At 37.0% G+C, this 21,381-nt stretch overlaps 3 protein-coding genes and 1 non-coding gene across 4 annotated transcripts in view; 1 reads left to right on the top strand and 3 right to left on the bottom strand.

The window, feature by feature from the left end:
* Window positions 1-47: 47 nt before the first annotated feature.
* C39B5.5 (Cystatin domain-containing protein) lies at window positions 48-3,126 on the bottom strand. The gene is made up of 4 exons (NM_065110.5): window positions 2,892-3,126; window positions 1,206-1,340; window positions 695-916; window positions 48-220 (listed from the first exon to the last, which is right to left on the bottom strand). The coding sequence occupies exons 1-4, from the start codon at window positions 3,018-3,020 to the stop codon at window positions 104-106; spliced, it is 603 nt and encodes a 200-aa protein (NP_497511.3). The 5' UTR covers window positions 3,021-3,126; the 3' UTR covers window positions 48-103.
* A 1,281-nt stretch (window positions 3,127-4,407) lies between these two features.
* Window positions 4,408-13,284, bottom strand: C39B5.6 (Glutamyl-tRNA(Gln) amidotransferase subunit B, mitochondrial). The gene is made up of 6 exons (NM_065109.7): window positions 13,185-13,284; window positions 10,983-11,312; window positions 8,309-8,588; window positions 6,323-6,660; window positions 5,561-5,700; window positions 4,408-4,873 (listed from the first exon to the last, which is right to left on the bottom strand). The coding sequence occupies exons 1-6, from the start codon at window positions 13,269-13,271 to the stop codon at window positions 4,528-4,530; spliced, it is 1,521 nt and encodes a 506-aa protein (NP_497510.2). The 5' UTR covers window positions 13,272-13,284; the 3' UTR covers window positions 4,408-4,527.
* On the top strand, window positions 7,083-7,133 carry C39B5.15. Its single transcript, NR_052131.1, has one exon. It is a non-coding gene; the product is annotated as an Unclassified non-coding RNA C39B5.15 (non-coding RNA).
* A 97-nt stretch (window positions 13,285-13,381) lies between the features above and the next one.
* gcn-1 (TOG domain-containing protein) overlaps window positions 13,382-21,381 on the bottom strand; it is a 45,964-nt gene continuing 37,964 nt past the window's right edge. Inside the window, exons 22-28 of the mRNA NM_001381763.1 lie at window positions 20,078-20,300; window positions 18,576-18,994; window positions 17,429-17,873; window positions 16,556-16,782; window positions 15,730-15,967; window positions 14,508-14,721; window positions 13,382-13,724 (exon numbers count right to left, since the gene is read on the bottom strand). Of these exons, the coding sequence (NP_001367648.1) occupies window positions 13,596-13,724; window positions 14,508-14,721; window positions 15,730-15,967; window positions 16,556-16,782; window positions 17,429-17,873; window positions 18,576-18,994; window positions 20,078-20,300 (1,895 nt within the window). The 3' untranslated portion in view covers window positions 13,382-13,595. The remainder of the gene's footprint in view (window positions 13,725-14,507; window positions 14,722-15,729; window positions 15,968-16,555; window positions 16,783-17,428; window positions 17,874-18,575; window positions 18,995-20,077; window positions 20,301-21,381) is intronic.

The raw sequence follows: 21,381 nt of genomic DNA, 5'->3' as shown, positions 1-21,381 counted from the left end.
TTAAAAATAAGCAAAAATGATAGAATTTAATATAATAATTGTGGAAAATTAATAAATCTCATTTTATTATCACAAAAATTCAACGAAAAAAAAATTTAAAAAATCAAATGTCTTCATTATCTCCGATTTCTCTGTCAACTGTCGAAAAAACTCTCTCCCAGTCTGGAATAAATGGGGACCAACTTTTTGAGCTCCGTTCCATCACCAAAATGTTGAAAATCTGCAAAAAAAATCGAAAATTTTTGAGTTAAAAAATTTTTCAAAAAAAAAAAAATTTTTTTTTTGAAAATTTTTTTCCAAAATTTTCAAAATTAAAGCCAGTGAATTTCAGGTGTTCTATAGTTATGAAGTTTGAATTTTGCGCGTTTTTAATGCCGAAATTTCAATTTTTAGCCAAGTATCGCGTCATCGGTGTTTGCGTACTTTTGAAGGTACAGTACCCCCCGCGAAAATCGATAATTCAAAATTTGAGTGGAAATTCAAGAAAAAAAGGATTTATATGTGGAAAATGGCGTAGAATTTAATTTTTCGCAAGGATTTTTGAAGGAAAAAGACTTTTAAAGGTTTTTTTTTTAATTTTGAAAAAAAAAAAATTTTGAAATTTTTCGAAATAAAAAATAACTTTCAGAAATTTTTTTAAATGTTAATATTCTAATTTCATTTCCGAATTTTTCATCAATTTATCCCCACTTACCGCCCGTTTCGGCCCGTTAAAATGCACACAATTCTGCTCCTGAATCGTGTAGGCATTGACCTGATATCTCGAGCAATTTGAAGTTCCCGCCAGAACTTTTAGATCATATTGCATTCCGGACACTATTTGACCGTAAGCTGACAGTACTTTCAGCGGAACCCACATCCATTCGCCTTCAATTCGTTGGTTTATGTCGGCTTCAAAGGATTTCCAGACGAGGCGCTGGAATTTTTTTTTAATTTTGACGATTTCGCGTCGAGACCCAAAAATATGAAATCAGCATGAAAAAAGCTTTCAAATAAGTATAATCATGACTAGATTACGTTAAGTCTAAAAAGTTTTGGGTCTCGCCGCGACACAGCTGAAGTTGGAGCTACCGTAACCCGGAGTTTTCAAAATGCTCGGAACCTAGGCAATATGGGGCTCATTTGAAAGCTAAAAACACGATAAATTCAAAAATGATTGTAATGTTGACTTTAAACTACCATTTTTCTCAAAATTTCAGTTTTACCGCAGTCAATCTCCCATTAATATCCAGTGGGCCCTCTCTGAATGTCTCCCCATCATCTGGAACGTCAGCAAGCTTCTGCATCACTTGAAATGGGCTTATCGATCGAGTTGTCACTGGAGCACTTCTGATTAGTTGCTGGAAAAAAATTACAAATTAAAATTTAGAATTGCTAATTTTTAAGGTAAAATTTGATTTTCTGGATTTTTGAGTAATAAATTCAAATTCAGCTTGTTCGGAGCTTTCAAATGACCCCCTTCATGACTAGGTTCCGGCTATTTTTTAATTTTCGGGTCCCGCCACGATGGGTACTGTAGCAAGAGTTTCAGCTGTGTCGGGGTACCGAAATTTTCAAAGTGGCCGGAACCTAGGCAATATGGGGGTCATTTGAAAGCTCTTGAAGAGCTGAGCTCAAAAATCGTACTTATTTGAAGTTTTAAGTAGAATTGAAAAAAAGATAAAAGTTGAGTTGAAGTTTTTAAGCATAGAATTTGATTTAATAAATTTTTGAGTAATAAATTCGAATTCAGCTAGTCTAGAGTTTTCAAATGACCTCCATCATGACTAGGTTCCACGCATTTTGAAAATTTGGGTCCCGCCACGATGGGTACTGTAGCAAGAGTTTCAGCTGTGTCGGGGTAACGAAATTTTCAAAGTGGCCGGAACCTAGGCAATATGGGGGTCATTTGAAAGGTCTCAACGAGCTTAACTCGAAAATTTTGTTGAATTTTCGATTTAGCAGAATTTTAAAAATTTTAAGTTTTCGTTGCGAGACCCAAAACATTTTTTTGCAGATTTTTCGAAAAATAAATTTTCATGAGAAAATTTACTGTTCTTATGTTATTAGCTTCAAAATAACCCCCATCATGACTAGGTCCCGCGAATTTTGAAAATTTGGGTCCCGCCACGATGGGTACTGTAGCTTCAACTTCAGCTGTGTCGGGGTTCCGAAATTTTCAAAGTGGCCGGAACCTAGGCAATATGGGGGTCATTTGAAAGGTCTCAATGAGCTGAGCTCAAAAATCGTATTTATTTGAAGTTTTAAGTAGAATTGAAAAAAAGATAAAAGTTGAGTTGAAATTTTTAAGCATAGAATTTGATTTAATAAATTTTTGAGTAATAAATTCAAATTCAGCTTGTTCGGAGCTTTCAAATGACCCCCATCATGACTAGGTTCCACGCATTTTGAAAATTTGGGTCCCGCCACGATGGGTACTGTAGCAAGAGTTTCAGCTGTGTCGGGGTAACGAAATTTTCAAAGTGGCCGGAACCTAGGCAATATGGGGGTCATTTGAAAGGTCTCAATGAGCTGAGCTCAAAAATCGTACTTATTTGAAGTTTTAAGTAGAATTGAAAAAAAGATAAAAGTTGAGTTGAAATTTTTAAGCATAGAATTTGATTTAATAAATTTTTGAGTAATAAATTCAAATTCAGCTTGTTCGGAGCTTTCAAATGACCCCCATCATGACTAGGTTCCACGCATTTTGAAAATTTGGGTCCCGCCACGATGGGTACTGTAGCAAGAGTTTCAGCTGTGTCGGGGTACCGAAATGTTCAAAGTGGCCGTAACATATGCAATATGGGGGTCATTTGAAAGCTCTCGGAGAGCTGAGTTCAAAAATCGTACTTATTTGAAATTTCAAGAGAATTGAGGAAAAAAAAAATATATATATATATATATAAACTCACAAATCGATTAGAAACCGGAATAATTAGTTCAGAGGCTCTAAGCGGCGGGATGTCCACACTTATCTGTGATCCAACATCTACCCAGAAGCAAGTAGTGAATAATGTAATAATCCAAGGATTCAGGGACATTTTGAAATAGTTTAATTAGCTGAAAATCGTCACTTTTATACCATAGGAGATTTTTTGAATAGATAAATATTTTTTTTATTTTCTAGATAGCCTATCTAGCGGTCCTCAAATTTTTGATTGACACACACACACGTCTGTTGCAGCAGCAAAAAAATGGACACAAAGAACCCCAAAAAAAAAAAACGGAAAATTTTTAATTAGTTTAAGGGGGGGATTCCATCGTCTTTATGTACTTTTTTGGCGTCCGAAAAGTGTGTAAAAATTGACGGAGAGAGAGAAAATGTTACACTTTTGTTTTTTCAAGAGTCCTTTTCCCCATCAAAATCATCGAGAAAACAGTTTGTTGGATGCAATTTTTGCAAAAAAAAGTGGATTTTGGTCTAAAGAAGTATGAAAAAAAATTTCAGGAGAGTTTTTCCGCTGAAAAATCGATAAAAATCCGATTTTCCACCGAAAAATTGATAAAATTCTACTAATTTTGAATTTTCCGCTAAAAATCAATAAAAAATCCAATTTTTCAGAAAGAACCCGAGCTGCTGAGCTTCGTAAAACGTTGTATACGATACAAGGCACCTACAGTAACCCCAGTCGACATACTGTATTGGATGAAAGAGCTGAAAACTGTTATGCAAAGATCAAAAGCCGATTATCCGCCGCAAAGGTTGGAAATTTGAAAAAATTGATGGAAAATTCGAGTTTCCCGGCATTTTTTACCCCAAATTTACTTTTTTTTTTCATTTTTAAAAATTTTCTAGCTATTTTCCAAACAATTCTGCAATTTGTCGTCAAATTCGGTGTAGGCAAAGTGTTTGCGTACTTTCCGAGCTACAGTAACCCGAAGACGTTTTTCATTGTAAAATTCGAATTTCCCCACTAATTCCACACCCTAAACCTTCTTTTACAGCACAAAAATTGGTAAAAACCCCAAAATTTTTGAAAATTCCAGGGTTACTGTAGCCTCAAAAGTACGCAAACACCGAGTGACCGGGAATTGACTGGAAACGATGATTTAGGGCTGAAAAACTGCGGAAAAGTCGAATTTTTAAATGTTTTCAAGGGGTTTTTAGTGGAAAATCGAAAAAAAATGGAATAAAAAGTTTTCGAAAAAAAAAAATTTTTTTCGCAATTTTTTTTTCGCAAAAAAGTTGTTTTGTTTCACACTGAAAACTTCCGCAGAAATTTTTTCTCAAAAAATTTGAATTTCCCGCCAAAAAACTTTTAAAGCACGTGGTGCCAGGAGGCTGTCCCATTACGGTTTGATCTACCAAAAATGCGGGAATTTTTTCCGCCAAAACATGTGACGTCAGCACGTTCTTAACCATGAGAACTCTGCGTCGAGTTTCCTGTTTCGAGTTTCCCGCCAAAAATTTATTCGAAGAAAATTTGAAATTATCGCCAAAAATGTTTTCAAAAAAATTAAAAAAGTTGTGTGACGTCACAAAAAAATCAAATTTTTAGGATTTTATTGATTTTTAGCAATTTAAATACAAAAAATTATCGATTTTCTTTATAATAATCTTCTAATCGATGCTTCTAAATCCTCCAATTCAATGCATTTATTCGAAGAATCAATAATCGAATTTCTCAATCGATTAAAGCTTTTCACGTGTCCACTTCGGCATTTTTCCACCAATTTTTCCTGTTTTTCCATCGATTTTCGCACGATTTCGTCGATTTCCGCCGGCGCCCGTATTCTCCAATATCGATTTTCTTCGATTAAAATTTCCAGCTCGCCGGCCATGACGTCATCATCAGTCGCATAGTGACGTAGAAGATCGAGGAGACGCAGGCGAGTTAGACGGTGCTCTGATGAGAATTTGAGAAGGGTGGTGAATTGACGGGCGAAGAATTCGCTGAAAAATCGGGGTTGGGGGGATTTTTTTGGATTTTGCGGTATAAAAATCGAGTTTCCCGGCACTTTTTACCCCATTGACGCAATTTTCAGATTCTTGGTGTTTGCGTACTTTTGAGGCTATAGTAACCCTTGTAAAAATGAAAAATTCAAATTTCGGTGAAAATTCATGTTTTGAGGGGTTTTCTGGCATTTTTTATTACAAATTGTGCAGAAAAAAATTCGGAAAAAAAAATTTATTTTTTTGGAATTTTTTCAAAAATTTTTTTTTTAATTCAAAATTTTTTATCTAAATTTTTTCCAATTTTTCGCCCAAAAACACTAAAAAATTCGCCTTTTCCGTTCTTTTTCAGCCAATTCCCGGCCACTCGGTGTTTGCGTACTTTTGAGGCTACAGTAATCCTCGCCAAATTCAAAATTTCGGGTTTCCCCCATTTTTCGCTGTAAAAAGGATGAATTTTCATTTAAAGACTCCTTTTCTAACAAAAAATCTGCGTAAAACAAGATTTTTCGTAAATTTTTGGGTTACTGTAGCTTCGAAAGTACGCAAACACCGTCCCTACACCGAATTTGACGACAAATTGCAGAATTCTTGGAAAATGGGTTAAAAATTGAAAAAAAAACCCAAATTTGGGGTAAAAAATGCCGGGAAACTCGAATTTTCCATCAATTTTTGCGAATTTCCAACCTTTGAGGTGGATAATTGGCTTTTGATCTTTGCATAACAGTTTTCAGCTCTTTCATCCAATACAGTATGTCGACTGGGGTTACTGTAGGTGCCTTGTATCGTATACAACGTTTTACGAAGCTCAGCAGCTCGGGTTCTTCCTGAAAAATTTTTTTTGTAGATTTTTTCAGCGAATTTATTGATTTTTGTCCATTTTAGGGCGGAAAATTGGAATTTCATTGATTTTTTTGGGCGAAAAACTACATTTTTATCGATTTTCGGCCGGAAGATTGAATTTTTTTTTCAATTTTTTGGTTGAAAAATTCAATTTTGCGAAAAATAGGTGTTTTATCGATTTTTTAGCGGAAATTTAGAGTTTTATCGATTTTTATTGATTTTTCACAAAAATTCAAATGTTATCGATTTTCCAGCGAAAATTTAGTGTTTTATCGATTTTTATTTGTGCTCGGGCGGAAAATAAGATTTTCATCGATTTTTCAACGAAAAATTAACATTTTATCGACTTTTTCACAAAAAAAATCAAATTTTATTGAATTTTCAACGGAAAATTGAAATTTTATCGATTTTCCGGCAGAAAATCAATATTATATCGATTTTTCGGGAATTTTATTGATTTTTATTCGTTTTCGGGCGGAAAAATCCGTTTTCTTCGATTTTTTTCCGAAGAAAATCAATATTTTATCGATTTTTCCACGGAAAATTCCGTTTTCTCCGATTTTTCGGCCGAAAATCTATAACTTTTATCGATTTTTCACTACTAACAGCGATATGAACAGCACTTCTCGCATCAAATCCGACATCTTCCCGCAAAACTTCAAAATCGGCTTTTCCCTCGCATTTCAGCTCTTCTTCCACTTCTTTCAGCCATTTTCCGTGGATTTTCAGCTGTGGAAGGTTCGGTTCAACCATAAATCGATAATCCGTTTCCTCCGTCTCCTTATCTCTCATCGAGACCGTCCGTCCTTCCGAATCGGCCGCCCGTGTCTCATTTTGTACTGCTCCGCCGTTTTTTAGAATTTCAAATTGCCGCGCGATTTCGTAGTTGATTGCCGTGTGAATTGTGCGGATACTGTTCATATTTTTGATTTCCGTTCGGGTTCCTGTGAAAATTTATTTTGATTTTTTGGGGTACTGTAGCTTCGAAAGTACGCAAACACCGAATCTTACGACAAAATGCAGAATTCATTGGAAATATCCGTTTCCGGGGTAGAAAAACGCGGCAAATTCGAATTTTGGATCAAAAAAAACTTTTTTTGGATTTTTTCAAAAAAAAATTTTTTTTTGGAAATTCAAAATTTTTAATCTCAATTTTTTTCGATTTTTCACTGAAAAACACTCAAAAATTCGGTTTTTCTGCACTTTTTCAGCCCTAAGCCGTTGTTTCCAGCCATTTCGGTGTTTGCGTACTTTTGACGCTACAGTAATCCTCGCTAAATTCGAAAACTTGAGTTTTTATCATTTTTCGCTGTAAAAAAGGATTCAGGGAGTGAAATTAGAGGGTTAATTCGAATTTAAAACTGAAAAATTGATTTTCCGGGGTACTGTAGCTTCAAAAGTACGCAAACACCGAATCTCACGAAAAAATGCAGAATTTACTGCAAATATCCGTTTTCGGGGTAGAAAAAGGCGGCAAATTCGAATTTTGGGTCAAAAATCAGTGTTTTTTCACTGGAAATTGAATTTCCGGGGGTACTGTGGCTCCAAAAGTACGCAAACACTGAATCTTACGACAAAATGCAGAATTTTATGTAAATATCCGTTTCCGGGGTAGAAAAACGCGGCGAATTCGAATTTTGGCATAAAAATTAGTGTTTTTCACTGGAAATTGAATTTCCGGTGTACTGTAGCTTCGAAAGTACGCAAACATTGAATCTGACGACAAAATGCAGAATTTACTGGGAATATCTGTTATAACGCAGTTTAGGGGTAGAAATACGCGGAAAATTCGAATTTTGGCATAAAAATTAGTGTTTTTCACTGGAAATTGAATTTCCGGGGTACTGTAGCTTCGAAAGTACGCAAACATTGAATCTGACGACAAAATGCAGAATTTACTGGGAATATCTGTTATAACGCAGTTTAGGGGTAGAAAAACGCGGCGAATTCGAATTTTGGCATAAAAATTAGTGTTTTTCACTGGAAATTGAATTTCCCGGGGGTACTGCAGCTTCGAAAATACGCAAACACCGAACCTTACGACAAAATGCAGAATTTAGTGGGAAAACTCGTTTCCCGGGTAGAAGTAGGCGGAAAATTCGAATTTTGCATTGAAAATTTGTTTTTTTTTTACTGGAAGTTGATTTTCCGGGGTACTGTAGCTTCAAAAGTACGCAAACACCGAATCTGACGACAAAATGCAGAATTCACTGTAAATATCTGTTTCCGGGGTAAAAAAAGGCGGCAAATTCGGATTTTGGGTCAAAAATCAGTGTTTTTCCACTGAAAATTGAATTTCCGGGGTACTGTAGCTCCAAAAGTACGCAAACGCCGAATCTTACGACAAAATGCAGAATTTAGTGGGAAAACTCGTTTTCCGGGTAGAAAGACGCGGCGAATTCGAATTTTGGCATAAAAATTAGTGTTTTTCACTGAAAATTGAATTTCCGGGGTACTGTAGCTCCAAATGTACGCAAACATTGAATCTGACGACAAAATGCAGAATTTACTGCAAATATCCGTTTCCGGGGTAGAAAAAGGCGGCGAATTCGAATTTTGGGTCAAAAATCGGTATTTTTCAGCGGAAAGTACCCCAAACGTCATCCTTTGCCAGTGAAACATTAGCATCAACTCGAATATGTCCCCTGTGCAGTTCTCCGTCACAAATCGCGTGGTGAATGAGCAGAAGCCGAAGAATTTGCACAAATCTGATCGCTTCGATGGCTGTTGTGAAGCATGGTGACGTCACTATCTCGACAAGTGCACACCCGGCACGATTATAATCGATTAGAGATGTGGGCGGAGCTGCTTGTGACGTCATATGGATGGTTTTTCCCGAATCTTGCTCAAGTTGGAGTTGTAGAATTTCTACCTGTAAAGATTTTGGGGGTTTTTGAAATTTTTTCATTAAAACTTGGACATTTCGTCAATTAAATTAGGATTATTATATTACATTGTAGAAAGTGTCCAATTTCGGTTTGATCTACGTAGATCTTCGAAAAAATGCGAGAGAAATTACGCCGACTTCTCAACTGATTGGCTAAGAGTGTGCTGACGTCACATTTTTTGGGAAAAAAATTCCCGCATTTTTTGTAGATCAAACCGTAATGGGACAGCACGTGACACTACGTGTGTTGTCGAAAGTTGTCTCCAATAAATACAAAAGTTGCCGAAAATTGTCGAAAGTTTATCGAAAATTGCCAAAAATCGGGAAAAATTGGTCGAAAGTTGCCGAAACTTTTTGAAAAGTCGTCAGAAGTTTCTCGAAAGTTGTCGAAAATTGTCTATGCTAGTGAAAAGTTGTCGAAAGTTTGGAGACAGTAGGCGAAATTTGAAGAAAGTTGCCGAAAGTTGCAGTAAACTGCCGGAAGCTGTCGAAAGTCTTCCAATAAAAAGAAAAGTTGCCAAAAATCGTGAAAAATTGGTCGAAAGTTGCCGAAAATTTTTGAAAAGTCGAAAGTTATAGGAAAATGTAGAAATTCTCATTAAACGGTCGAAAGTTGTCGAAAACTGTTGCAGAAAGTTGTCAGAAGTTTCCCGAGTCGCCAAAAATCGTGGAAAATTGGTCGAAAATTGGTCGAAAATTAATGAAATGTTGTCAGAAGTCTGTCGAAAATTGCCTACACTAGTGAAAAGCTGTCGCAAGCCGTCGGAGTTTGGAGAAAGTTGTCGATAATTGTAAAAAGTTGTTCAAAACTGTTGCAAGTTATAGGAAAATGTAGAAATTCGCAGTAAACTGACGAAAGTTGTCGGAAATTGCCATAAATTGCTGAGAACTGTCGAATGTCGCCAAAAATTGTTGAAAATCGTCGAAAGTTTGACGAAAGTTATAGGATAATGTAGAAATTTGAAGTAAACTGTCGAAAGTTGCCGAAAATTTTTGAAAAGCTGTCAAAAGTTGCGGAAAGCTGGCGAAAGTTCAACAAATTCTGTCGGAAGTTGCAGAAATTTTGGCGAAAGTGTTCGAAAATTGAAGAAAGTTGCAAAAAACCGTCGAAAATTGCGGAAAGCTGACGATAGTTGCCGAATCTCTAGCGAATGTTGTCGAAAGTCTGTCGAAAGTTGCCAAAAATCGTGGAAAATTGGTCGAAAACTGTCGAAAGTCTGCTGGCGAAAGTCTGTCGAAAGTTATAGGAAAACACGTGGTGACAGAGTGTGTCTCATTTCGGCTTGATCTACGTTGATCTACAAAAAATGCGGCAGAGTTCTCAACTGATTTCGCATGGTCACGTATTGTCAGGCTGTCCCATCACAGTTTGATCTACAAAAAATGCGGGAATTTTTGCCCAAAAACATGTGACGTCAGCACGTTCTTAACCATGCGAAATCTGTTGAGAACTCTGCCGCATTTTTTGTAGATCTACATAGATCAAACCGAAATGGGACACTTTGACACTACGTGCATGGTTGCATGGTTAATAACGCTCTGACGTCACTTTTTTTTTGGGAAAAAATTCCCGCATTTTTTGTAGATCAAACTGTAATGTGACAGCACATGACACCACGTGGGAAAATGTAGAAAGTTGCGTAAAAACTGTCGAAAGTTGTCGAAAGCTTGACGAAATTTGCCGAATCTCTGGCGAATGTTGTCGAATGTTGCGGAAAGTTGCAGCGAGAGTTCTCAAAAAAATGTCAGAAATTGCCAAAAAATCGTCGAAAGTTGCTGGAAGCTCACGAAAGTCGCCAAAAATCGTGGAAAATTCCCGAAAAATGGCCGAAAGTCGGCAATCTGTCGAAAGTTGCCGAAAATCGTGGAAAAGTGGTCGAAAGGCTGTTGAAAATTGTCTACACTAGTGAAAAGCTGTCGCAAGCTGTCGAAGTTCGGAGAAAGTTGTCGAAAATTGCCGAAAATTGCTAGAAGCTCGCAAAAGTCGCCAAAAATCATTAAAACATGCCGGAAGTAGCAGAAAGTTCTCGAAAAACGACCAAAAGTTGCCAAAAACGGTCGATATTTGCCGAAAGTTGCCGCGAGTTCCCGAAAGTAGCAAAAAAGTGGTGAAGTTTGTCGAAAATTGCCGAAAGCTGGCGGAAGTTGACCAAATTCTGTCAAAAGTTGCCGAAATTTTGGCGAAAGTTGTTGAAAGTTGCTAGAAGCTTGCGAAAGTCGCCAAATATCCCCAAAAATCTTCAAAAATCGCTGAAAATTCCCAAAAAACGGCCGAAAAGTGGCAATTTTCGCTAACTCGCTCAATTTTCGAGCTAGAAACTCGATTTTTTCGCTATTTCCACTAATTTTTCTCGAATTTTCCAAAAATTTCGGCCGCACCTCCTTCCAATACGGCACCTCAATGCGCTCATCGAACACCCAAAATCCGAATTTCCCATTTTTCGCGATGGGCTTCTCGTTTTGAGTGATCTGATAGCCGGCCGGCATGTCCGCATAGAAATAGTGTTTGCGGTCGAATCTCGACGATTTGGGCACTTGACAGTGCAAAATTCGAGCCATTTTCAGTGCACGGAGTACACATTGCCTGTTGAGTGCCGGTAGGATGCCGGGTGTGGCCATATCGAATGCGTCGACTCGTCGATTTGGTGACGATTCTGACGTTGGGCATCGTGAGAATAGTTTTGTCAGGGTGTTCAGTTGTACGTGGATCTGCAAAAAAAAAAATTTTTTTTAATGAAAAATTTTTTCTTCAAAAAAAAATTTTCAAAAAAAAATTTTTTTTTTCGATTTTTTCAAAAAAAAATTTTTCTTTGAAATTCAAAACTTTTAGTCTCAATTTTCTTCGATTTTTCGCTGAAAAACACTCAAAAATTCGGTTTTTCTGCACTTTTCCAGTCCTAAACCGTAGTTTTCAGCCATTTCGGTGTTTGCGTACTTTTGAGGCTACAGTAATCCTCGCTAAATTCGAAATTTTGGGTTTTTATCATTTTTCGCTGTAAAAAAGGATTCAGGGAGTGAAATTAGAGGGTTAATTCGAATTTTTCGAAGCTACAGTACCCCTGAAAATCAAAAATTGAATTTCAGGGGTACTGTAGCTTCGAAAGTACGCAAACACTGAATCTTACGACAAAATGCAGAGTTCACTGTAAATATACGTTTCCGGGGTAGAAAAACGCGGCAAATTCGAATTTTTGTTCAAAAATTCGAATTTGAGTTTCAAAGAAAAAAAAATTTTTTTTTTGGATTTTGGTCAAAAAATTTTTTTTTTGAAAATCCAAATTTTTAATCTCAATTTTCTTCGATTTTTCGCTGAAAAACACTCAAAAATTCGTCTTTTCTGCACTTTTTCAGTCCTAAAACGTAGTTTTCAGCCATTTAACGCCATTCGGTGTTTACGTACTTTTGGGGCTACAGTAATCCTCGAATTTCCAAAAAAAATTCGGTTTTTTGCGAAAAACAAGAGCTCGTGGTTAAAACTATCAAAAATGTGCCAAAAATCCTAAATTTCTGGGTGAAAAGTGGCTTTTGCGCCAGAAATCTACGCTAAAAATGAAAATTTTCAGCCAAAATTGAAAATTTCTACATTTTTCGTAGTTTTTCCAATGTTTTCATGAATTTTAACCTAAAAATTCGGATTCAGGAGTACTTATTACCCCTATCCCGATAGTTTTCCCAAGTTTTCAGAAAACTGTGCATTTTGTCGTAAGCTCCTCGCGTGTTTGCGTACTTCTGGGGCTACCGTACCCCGGGAAATTCAAATTTCAAGCTAGAAAGCTGGAAAATCTTCATTTCGGGGGTAAAATTAGATGAGGATTTCGAAAATGGCATTGAAAATTTGATTTTTTCAGTGAAAACTCAAGTTTTTCGGGAAAAATTGCAAAATTTGGGCATAGCTTCCGCATCTCCGAGTGACAAATGTGCTCTATTGTCAAATTGTTTGCAGAAATACGGGATTTTTTGCATTTTCAATTTTAAATTGGCTAATTTAATGCTAAAAATGCAAAAAATAGAGTTTTTATATTATCAATCTGAGTAGAAACACATGAGTCACAGGGGAATTATCGATTTTTACGAAAAAATGGGGAAAATTCTTGGAATTTTGGCAATTTCGAATAAAAATCTTGAGAAATTCGTCAATGTTTGTTGAAAATAGCAAAAATTCCAGAAAATCGGCTTGGTGGCCTAGAAAAATCTAAGAGTTCGGCCAAATTGTGAAATTATTGATTTTTCGTATCTGTTACTTGAAAAATTATAAAAATTCAAGAAAAAAACGAAAAGAAATCGGGAAAAATGGGTAAAATTCGCGAAATATTCTCGATTTTCATTTTTTAAAAATTCGAAATTCGCGGGGGGGGGGGGGGGTGCTGTAGCCCCAAGAGTACGCAACTACGCAAAAATGCACAATTCGCGGAATTTTCGCCTTTTTTTCAAAATTTCCAAATTTCCCGGGTAACTGTAGACTTCTAAAAGTCCGCAAACACACGCAGAAAATCCTGCAATTTTCTGCAAAATCCGCTGGTTTTTGCGTACTTTTCGAGCTACAGTAACCCGGGAAATTCAACAATTTCGGTCATTTTTCACCTCCAATCCAATAACCGGCCGGAATCGCTGCTTCTGGGTTACTGTAGCCGCCGCCGAAGTTGACGCCAACCGCCTACACTGCCACATTTGCTGAAAAAGTCTGAAAAATCAGGGAACATTCGGGGGACAATACAAAAAATCGCAAAAAATCAAGGGAAAATCCTCAAAAATCGATAAAATTCCAAAATGAAGGGGATCTACGTGCCAATTTTATGATATTTTAAATTTAAATTTGAAAAAAAAACGAAGAAAATAACAAGTTTTCAGGGGGCCAAAAAAAAATCAATAAACTACGGGGGAAAAAATTGGGAAAAAGTGCATCTCGGGAGGGAAAAAACAACCAAATTACTAAAATTTTTGAGAAAAAAATAACTTTTGAAACAAAAAAACATATGAAAAATCAATAATAATTTAATAGACATTCAAAATTGTGTCCAGGGGCTCCAAATCGACGTCACCGGCTCGAACGACACGGGCCAAGCTGACACGGGTCTCATCGAGATTCCGTTGAACGACACCTTCCAGGGTGTTACGGTAGGCCTGCAAAATTAGAGTAAATTTTGAATTTGAATTAGTCTTGGAAGTCCGCAAACATTATATTTTACGACGACAAAATGCAAAAATTTAGAGAATTTCTGCAAATTATCGTAAAATTCGGTGTTTGCGTAATTATAAGCATACAGTAACCCAAAACTTCTTAAAACTTGAGCAAATTAGGATTTTATCGGGTTACTGTAGCCTCGAAAGTCCGCAAACACCGCGGTGACACCAGATTTGACAACAAAATTCAGAAAAAGAGAGAATTTCTGCAAAATGTCGTAAGATTCGGTGTTTGCGTAATTTTTCGCCTACAGTAACCCAAAACTCCGAAATTTTGAGAAAATCACGAATTTTCCGGGTTATTGTAGCCCAGAAGGTACGCAAACACCGGATATTACGACTTTTTGCAAAAATCTGCATTTTGTCGTCAAATATGGTGTCTCCACGGTGTTTGCATACTTCCAAGGCTACAGTAACCCGAAAAATACTCGAAAATCTCAAAATTTTGGGTTACTGTACCCGCGTAAGTACGCAAACACCGAATCTTAATGCAGATATCTGCACCTTGTCGTGAAATCCCGTGTTTGCGTACTTTCGAGGCTACAGTAACCCAAAATTTTGAATTTTATGAAAATCAAGTGCTTTTCGGGTTACTGTAGCCTTGGAAGTACGCAAACACCGCGAAAACACCAAATTTGACGACAAAATGCAGAAAAATCGGTGTTTTTTGCGCTTTTTATCGATAAATTGCATTTTTTCAATAGAAAAATCGCCAATTTCCACCTCAAATCGATCCTCATTCTGTGTCATCTTGAGAGCATGAACCAACGCAAGCTCTGAAGCTGCTCGAACTTGTGAGTTGCTCTCTTTGCAACCGTTGATGAGCTGTGGAACGATAAGCTTCAGAATATCATTTGGAAGATCCGCCGAATGTCCGACGTGTCCCAATGCAATTCCAGCCGTCTTACGGACGTCTGTTGACGCGTGATTTAGCGATCTGCAAAATGGAAATTTGTGAAAAAACTGGAAAAATTTGCACAAAAATGCGAAAATTTTGGTGTAAAGTTGGGAAAGTTGTGTAAAACTTCTTAAAAATCTGAGAAATACTCCAAATTTTCCAAAAAATTCAAATTTCCGGGTTACTGTAGCCCCAAAAGTACGCAAACACCGATTTGCCGGAAAATGGCCCAAAATTGCAGTCTAGGAGCCTAAAAAGTAGCGGAGAATCCAATTTTTATATTGATATTGAGTGAAACTTCACAGAATTCTTGAAAAAAAAAGTGTGTTTCTCGAATTTTTAAATCAAATTTGATTTCCCGGGGGGTACTGTACCGCCAAAAGTACGCAAAACCCTCCAGTGTTTTGGTGGGGGTTTGCGTACTTTTAGCGGTACAGTACCCCCCTGGAAATCGAATTTGATTCAAAAATTCGAGAAAAACTTTTTTTAACAAAAATTCTGTGAATTTTTAATCAAAATCAATATCAAAATTGGATTCTCGTCTACTTTTTGCTCCCAGACTGCAATTTTCAGCCATTTTCCGCCAAATCTGTGTTTGCGTACGTCTGGGGCTACAGTACCCCCGAATAATCGGAAAATGCGAATTTTCGGTTATAATTCTGCGAAATATCGGTTTTCGAACTAGAAATTAATGAAAAACCGTAAAAAATTACAAGTTTTTCGGGAAAAAAATGAAAATTTGGGCATAGCTTCCGCATCTCCGAGTGACAAATGTGCTCTATTGTCAAATTGTTGGCAGAAATACGGTATTTATTCACATTTTCAGCCCAATTTAAGGCAGAAAATGTGAATAAATACAGTTTTTACTGCAATCAATACGAGTAGAGGCACATAAGTCACAGGGGAAAATAGTTCAGATAATTGGTGGCCTAGAAATCCAAAGAGTTCGGCCACCAAGTGGTTTTTTTTTCTGCATTTTTCGAATTTTCTCTAATTTTTCTCAAAATCGTTCAATTTGCAGTCAAATTTCAGCCATTTTTCCAGTACCTAGCCACCGCCGACATCAAATCTCGATCAATCGACACTTTGAGCACATGAGATGCTCCGCGGAGAGCCGCCGACGCGACAATCGGGTCGGGAGACGTGAATGCCGATGTAAAAGCTGAACGACACGCCGAATTGGCTTCAGAAGCCCAAAGTTCGTCTCCGTTCGAGGAGCACAATTGTTGGAGAGCACATGCTTTTGCCTGGCGGCCACGAGCACTTGTTGACGGTGATTCGATGCCTGGAAATTTGAAAACTTTTGTGAAAAAAAGCAATTTTTCAGCAGAAAGTACTGAAATTTTGAAAAAATTGGCTATTTTTCGAAAAAAAAAACGCAATTTCAGCGATTACTGTACCCCGGAAAATACGCAAACACTGTTAAGACACCAGATTTGACGACAAAATGCAGAAAATTCGAGAATTTCTGCAAATTGTCGTAAAATTCGGTGTTTGCGTATTTCCGGGGGTATAGTAACCCAAAAATCTGAAATTTTGAGTAAATTAGGTGTTAATCGGGTTACTGTAGCCTCAAAAGTCTGCAAACATCGTCAGGACACCAGATTTGACGACAAAATGCAGAAAAATCGGGAATTTTTGCAAAATGTCGTCAAACTCGGTGTTCAGGCAGTGTTTGCGTACTTCTGAGGGTACAGTAACCCAAAAATCGGAATTCAGCCGTTTTCCGGGTTACTGTAGCTTCAAAAGTCCGCAAACACAAAATTGTCGTGAAATTCGGTGTTTGCGTACTTCCGGGGCTACAGTAACCCGAAAAAAGTCAATTTTCAGTATTTTTTTCCAATTTTTGGGGTAAAAATTCGCAAAATGGTACCGCTGAGCACACAATTCTGAGCCGTTTTCCAATCGGATTTCTGTGCAATTGTCTCTCCGAGAAGAGCTCCCGAGCATGCGGTCAACGAAGCGTCAAGCTCAGTCGGATTTTCGACATTTTCCGAGTAGATGAGCTCAGTGACACGATAAATCTCGTCAATTGTCGTTGGGGACATCTTTTGGCCGCAAGTAGCGATGAGAGCACGGGCGGTTGCGAGGGATGATTCACTGGAAGAGAGAAAAATTTTAAAAAAATAATTTTTGGGGGTGAATTTGGGGGGTAAACGTTGAATTTCGTGATTTTTCCGGTCGAAATTTGAAATTTCGAGGGAAAAATTGCCCAATGCGACAAAATTTGGAACATTTTCTGAAATTTTGGGTCGAAATTTGAAATTTCGGGCGGAAAATTGCCTAAACGACGAAATTTCGCCAAAATTTGAAAATTTGACGAATTTTCCGGCCGAAATTTGAATTTTCAAGCGTAAAATTGGTCAAAAGACGAAATTTGGCCGAAAATTTGAAATTTCTTGAAGAAAATGCCTAAAGTCAAATTCGGGCGAATTTGAGCCGATTTTTACGGTAAAATTTTGAAATTTGGGCCAAAAAACCGTGTCTTTTTGGAAAAAAATCGTTTCCGGACAAAATTTCGGTAAAAATGTTGATATTTCGAGCTGAAAATTGCTCAAATGCCGAAATTCGGGATTTTATGAAAAAAAATCGCCTCGGAGGCGATTTAAGGGCGATTTTTGCGTAAAAATTTGAAATTTCATGAAAAGAATTTTCACGGGCCAAATTTGGGCGAAAAATTCGAATTTTCGAGGAGAAACATCCAAATTTTGACTATTTTTCGGCAAATTTATGAATTTTGACGCACATCAGCTGCTGATCAGTGGAGGTTGCCAACAATTTCAGGAGCTCAGTCATCGTGGCTTCAGGCTTCGGATGAAGCTTCAAAAGTCGTGCAAGAGCACCTCCAGCCGCCAGACGAACAGGACGAGATGTGGGCTCCTGGAGAGCTTTGAGGAATGTCGATTGGAGCTGTGGAAGGAATGGACGGAGCATTGCATCGACTTTATCAAGCAATTTGCTCAGAGTTTCGATAATCGGAAGCTTCACATTTGCAGGGAATCGATCACCGAGCACACGAATCAGTGGACCAGTGATATTGACGACATGTGCCTTTAAAGCCGCAACATCCGACACTTTTACGACCATTCCAAGGCATTCAGCAGCTAAAGCCTTCATCTCGATTTGTCCTTGAAGAATTGACTCGCGGAGCATTACGACAAGTGGTTGAAGCGATTTCGGATGGGTGAAGCCTGAAAAAAAAAAGGATTTTTGTGTTTTTTCGGAGCAAAATTGGCTTAAAATTGGACATTTTCAGGGGAAAAATGACTAAAAATCTGTAAAAATCAGTTTTTAAGCCATTTTTCGACGAATTTTAACTAATTTTAGAGTTTTTCATTGGCAAAATTGGCTTAAAATTGAGCATCTTTAGGTGAAAAATGATTAAAAGTCCGAAAATTCAGATTTTTTTCCAAATTTCGCGCGGTTTCCAAACAAAAATCCAGTTGTTCAGGCCATTTTTCGGCGGATTTTAACAAATTATTGGCATTTTTTATCGAAAATTGCCGAAAATTTGGTTTTTTAGTGCAAAATTGGCTGAAAATTGTGCATTTTCAGGTGAAAAATGACAAAAACCTCCAAAAATTCGGTTTTTTTCAAATTTCGCGCGTTTTACATTGAAAATTGGCAACTTTTCAGTTTTTCTGGGCATTTTTGCAATTTTCAGAGCAAAACCTCTGAAATTTCAAAAAAAAAATTGCAAACTTCCGAAAATCGATGGCCTAGAAATCGCAAAAGCTAGGCCACCAATTTTTTTCGACTAAAAATATATGATTTTTGCTCATTTTTCACAGTTTTCAGGCTGTTTTTTGCACATTTTTTGACCAAAGTCGCGATTTTTCTCGATTTTCGCCCGGTTTTCGTTCAAAATTTCAGTTTTTCGGGTCATTTTTTACCAGGAATCTGTTGTCCTTTGGCTCCAGCAACAATAATATTGATAGCCTTCTTCACAACCGGAAGCACACTGAGCAACTCTCGTTGATCCATTGATTGGGTCAGTGCGACAGCGGCGGCAATCGCGTGATCTACAATTTGAGGATTTGGCGATGTGTAGAGATTAAGCAGTCCTGGGAGCACTTCTTCGGCCATTTCGGCTAGAGAAACTCCGGATTTTGCGATAAATGTGCTCAGAAGGACGGCAGCTGGCACATTTTCATCTTGCGAAGCTTTTTGGATGAGATAATCGACTAGAACCGGAATTCCATCTTCATCAGTCACTGCAATAACCACTTTTTCGCAGGATTCAATCATCGGGTCGCTTTCATCGTTGGTTTCACATGCGGCAAGCAATGCGTCGAGTACTTTTGGAAGTTGTCTGCAAAAAATTCAAATGTTAGCTCAGAAAACCCAAAAAATTGGCTCAAAATTCCAATTTTAACACTGAAAAACCTTTTTTTCTTCAAAAATTGGCCAAAACATTGAAATTTAGAGAAAAAAACTCAAAATATGCATGTTTTTGGCAAAAAAAATTCAGAAACCCATTCCAAACATCAAATTTGACGACAAAATGCAGAAAATCGAGAATTTCTGCAATTTGTCGTATGATTCGGTGTTTGCGTACTTTAACAGCTACAGTAACCCGAAAATTCAAATTTTGAGAAAATCGAGTGCTTTCCCCGGGTTACTGTAGCCTCGAAAGTCCGCAAACACCGCCGAAACATCAAATTTGACGACAAAATGCAGAAGAATCGAGAATTTCTGCAAATTGTCGTAAGATTCGGTGTTTTCGTAACTTTTTCGCCAAAATTCCAGGAATTCTGCATGTTTGACAGTGTTTGCGTACTTTTGCGGCTACAGTAACCCTCACAAGATTTTTTTTTTAATTTTCGATTTTTTCCGGGTTACTGTACTCTCAAAAGTACGCAAACACGACATTTTGCAGCATTTCTGGAATTTTTGGTGAAAAATCACGAAGACACCAAATATTACGACAATTCGCGGAAATTCTCGATTTTTGTGCATTTTGTCGTCAAATTTGGTGTCTCGGCGGTGTTTGCGTACTCTTGAGGCTACAGTAATCCCCGAAAATTCAAGAACTCGGAATTTAGTGTTTTTTCCTGAAAAAAAAAACGTTTCTCAGCTGAAAACCAACATTTTCCGTGAACTTTGGGTTACTGTAGCCCCAAAAATACGCAGACAGCAAACTTGACGACAAAATGCAGAAAATGGTTGAAAAATGACGTAAAATTTGAATTTCGCATCAAAAATTCAAAATTTTAATTTCCCCGGGGTACTGTAGGCCCAAAAGTACGCAAAAATGACGTCATAGGGGTCAGAAATGCATTTTTTTTCGTCAAAAAAGTACGTTTTCAAGTCGATTTTAAGTGATTTTTGACGGTTTTTCCTATTTTTTCGACCGTTTTTCAGCTAAAAATTCAATTTTTCTTGAATTTTCTACCTCGACAACGAGTCCCCGGACACTGAAGCCAATGAGCACAACGCGTGCACATTGACCGGCGGCTTTGTGAGTTTTGGCAACAAATATGGAAGCATGGAACGACTATTCTGTCGCATGACGTCACATAATCCAGCCAAGATATGGTCCTGTTCAGGTGTCAGCTGCTCCAAAAGTGGACAGATAATCTCATCGAGAGCCTCGTTTCCAACGACATGGTAGAGTACTGTAAATTTGGGGATTTTTGGTTTAAAATTTGGGGTTTTAGGTAAAAATTGAGCAATGTTAGGCTTAATATCTAGGATTTTGGGTGAAAATTTGACGTTTTTGGCTTGAAAATCGAATTTTTTGACTTTTCGCATAAAATTCTTTTTTTTTTTGCCATTTTTTGCATGAAAATTGCGATTTTTGGCCTAAAAGTATACAAAAACTGAATTTTTAGGTTAAAAATTCGATGAATGTGCATTTTTCGACTTGAAAATTGCAATGTTGAGCATTATTTCGCCAAAATTCGCCAAAAATTGGGAATTTTTCAAATTTATGACAATTTTCGGCTCCAAATTTGAATTTTGGCCAAAAAATGCAAATTTTTGCAATTTTCCTTAAAAATTCACGAAAATGAGCATTTTTTGGAGGGGAAAATTTCGAAATGTTAAATTTTCAACCTAAAATTCATTTTTTCATGCGTAAAATTACGACAATGAGAATTTTACATAAAAACTGCAATTCTGAGCATTTTTCGCCAAAAATTCACAAAAAAGGGACAATTTTTAGCTCCAAATATGTTTAAAATGCTCAAAATTCGAATTTTGGCTAAAAAATGCATAAATTTGCAATGTGAACCTAAAATTCACAAAAATGAGCATTTTTCTACTTGAAAAATCGCAAAAAAATCGGAATTTTTCCAATTTTTGTCTCAAAAAATGCTCAAAATTTGATTTTTTCTCAAAAATTCACAAAAAAGGGACAATTTACGGCTCCAAATATGCTAAAAATGCTCAAAAATTGAATTTTGGCCAAAAAATGCAGAATTTTGCAATTTTCCTCAAAAATTCTGGAAAATGAGAATTTTTCCACTCAAAAATTGTTTTTTTGCCAAAATTTAAAAAAAAAGGTGGGAATTTTCGGCTTCAAATATGCTAAAAATGCTCAAATAATTGAATTTTGGCCAAAAAATGCAGAATTTTGCAATTTTCCTCAAAAATTCTGGAAAATGAGAATTTTTCCACTCAAAAATTGTTTTTTTGCCAAAATTTAAAAAAAAAGGTGGGAATTTTCGGCTTCAAATATGCTAAAAATGCTCAAAT

Source organism: Caenorhabditis elegans, chromosome III, assembly GCF_000002985.6.
Source record: "Caenorhabditis elegans chromosome III".
Taxonomy (NCBI): Eukaryota; Metazoa; Nematoda; class Chromadorea; order Rhabditida; family Rhabditidae; genus Caenorhabditis; species Caenorhabditis elegans.
This window is presented reverse-complemented; position numbering and strand designations above follow the sequence as displayed.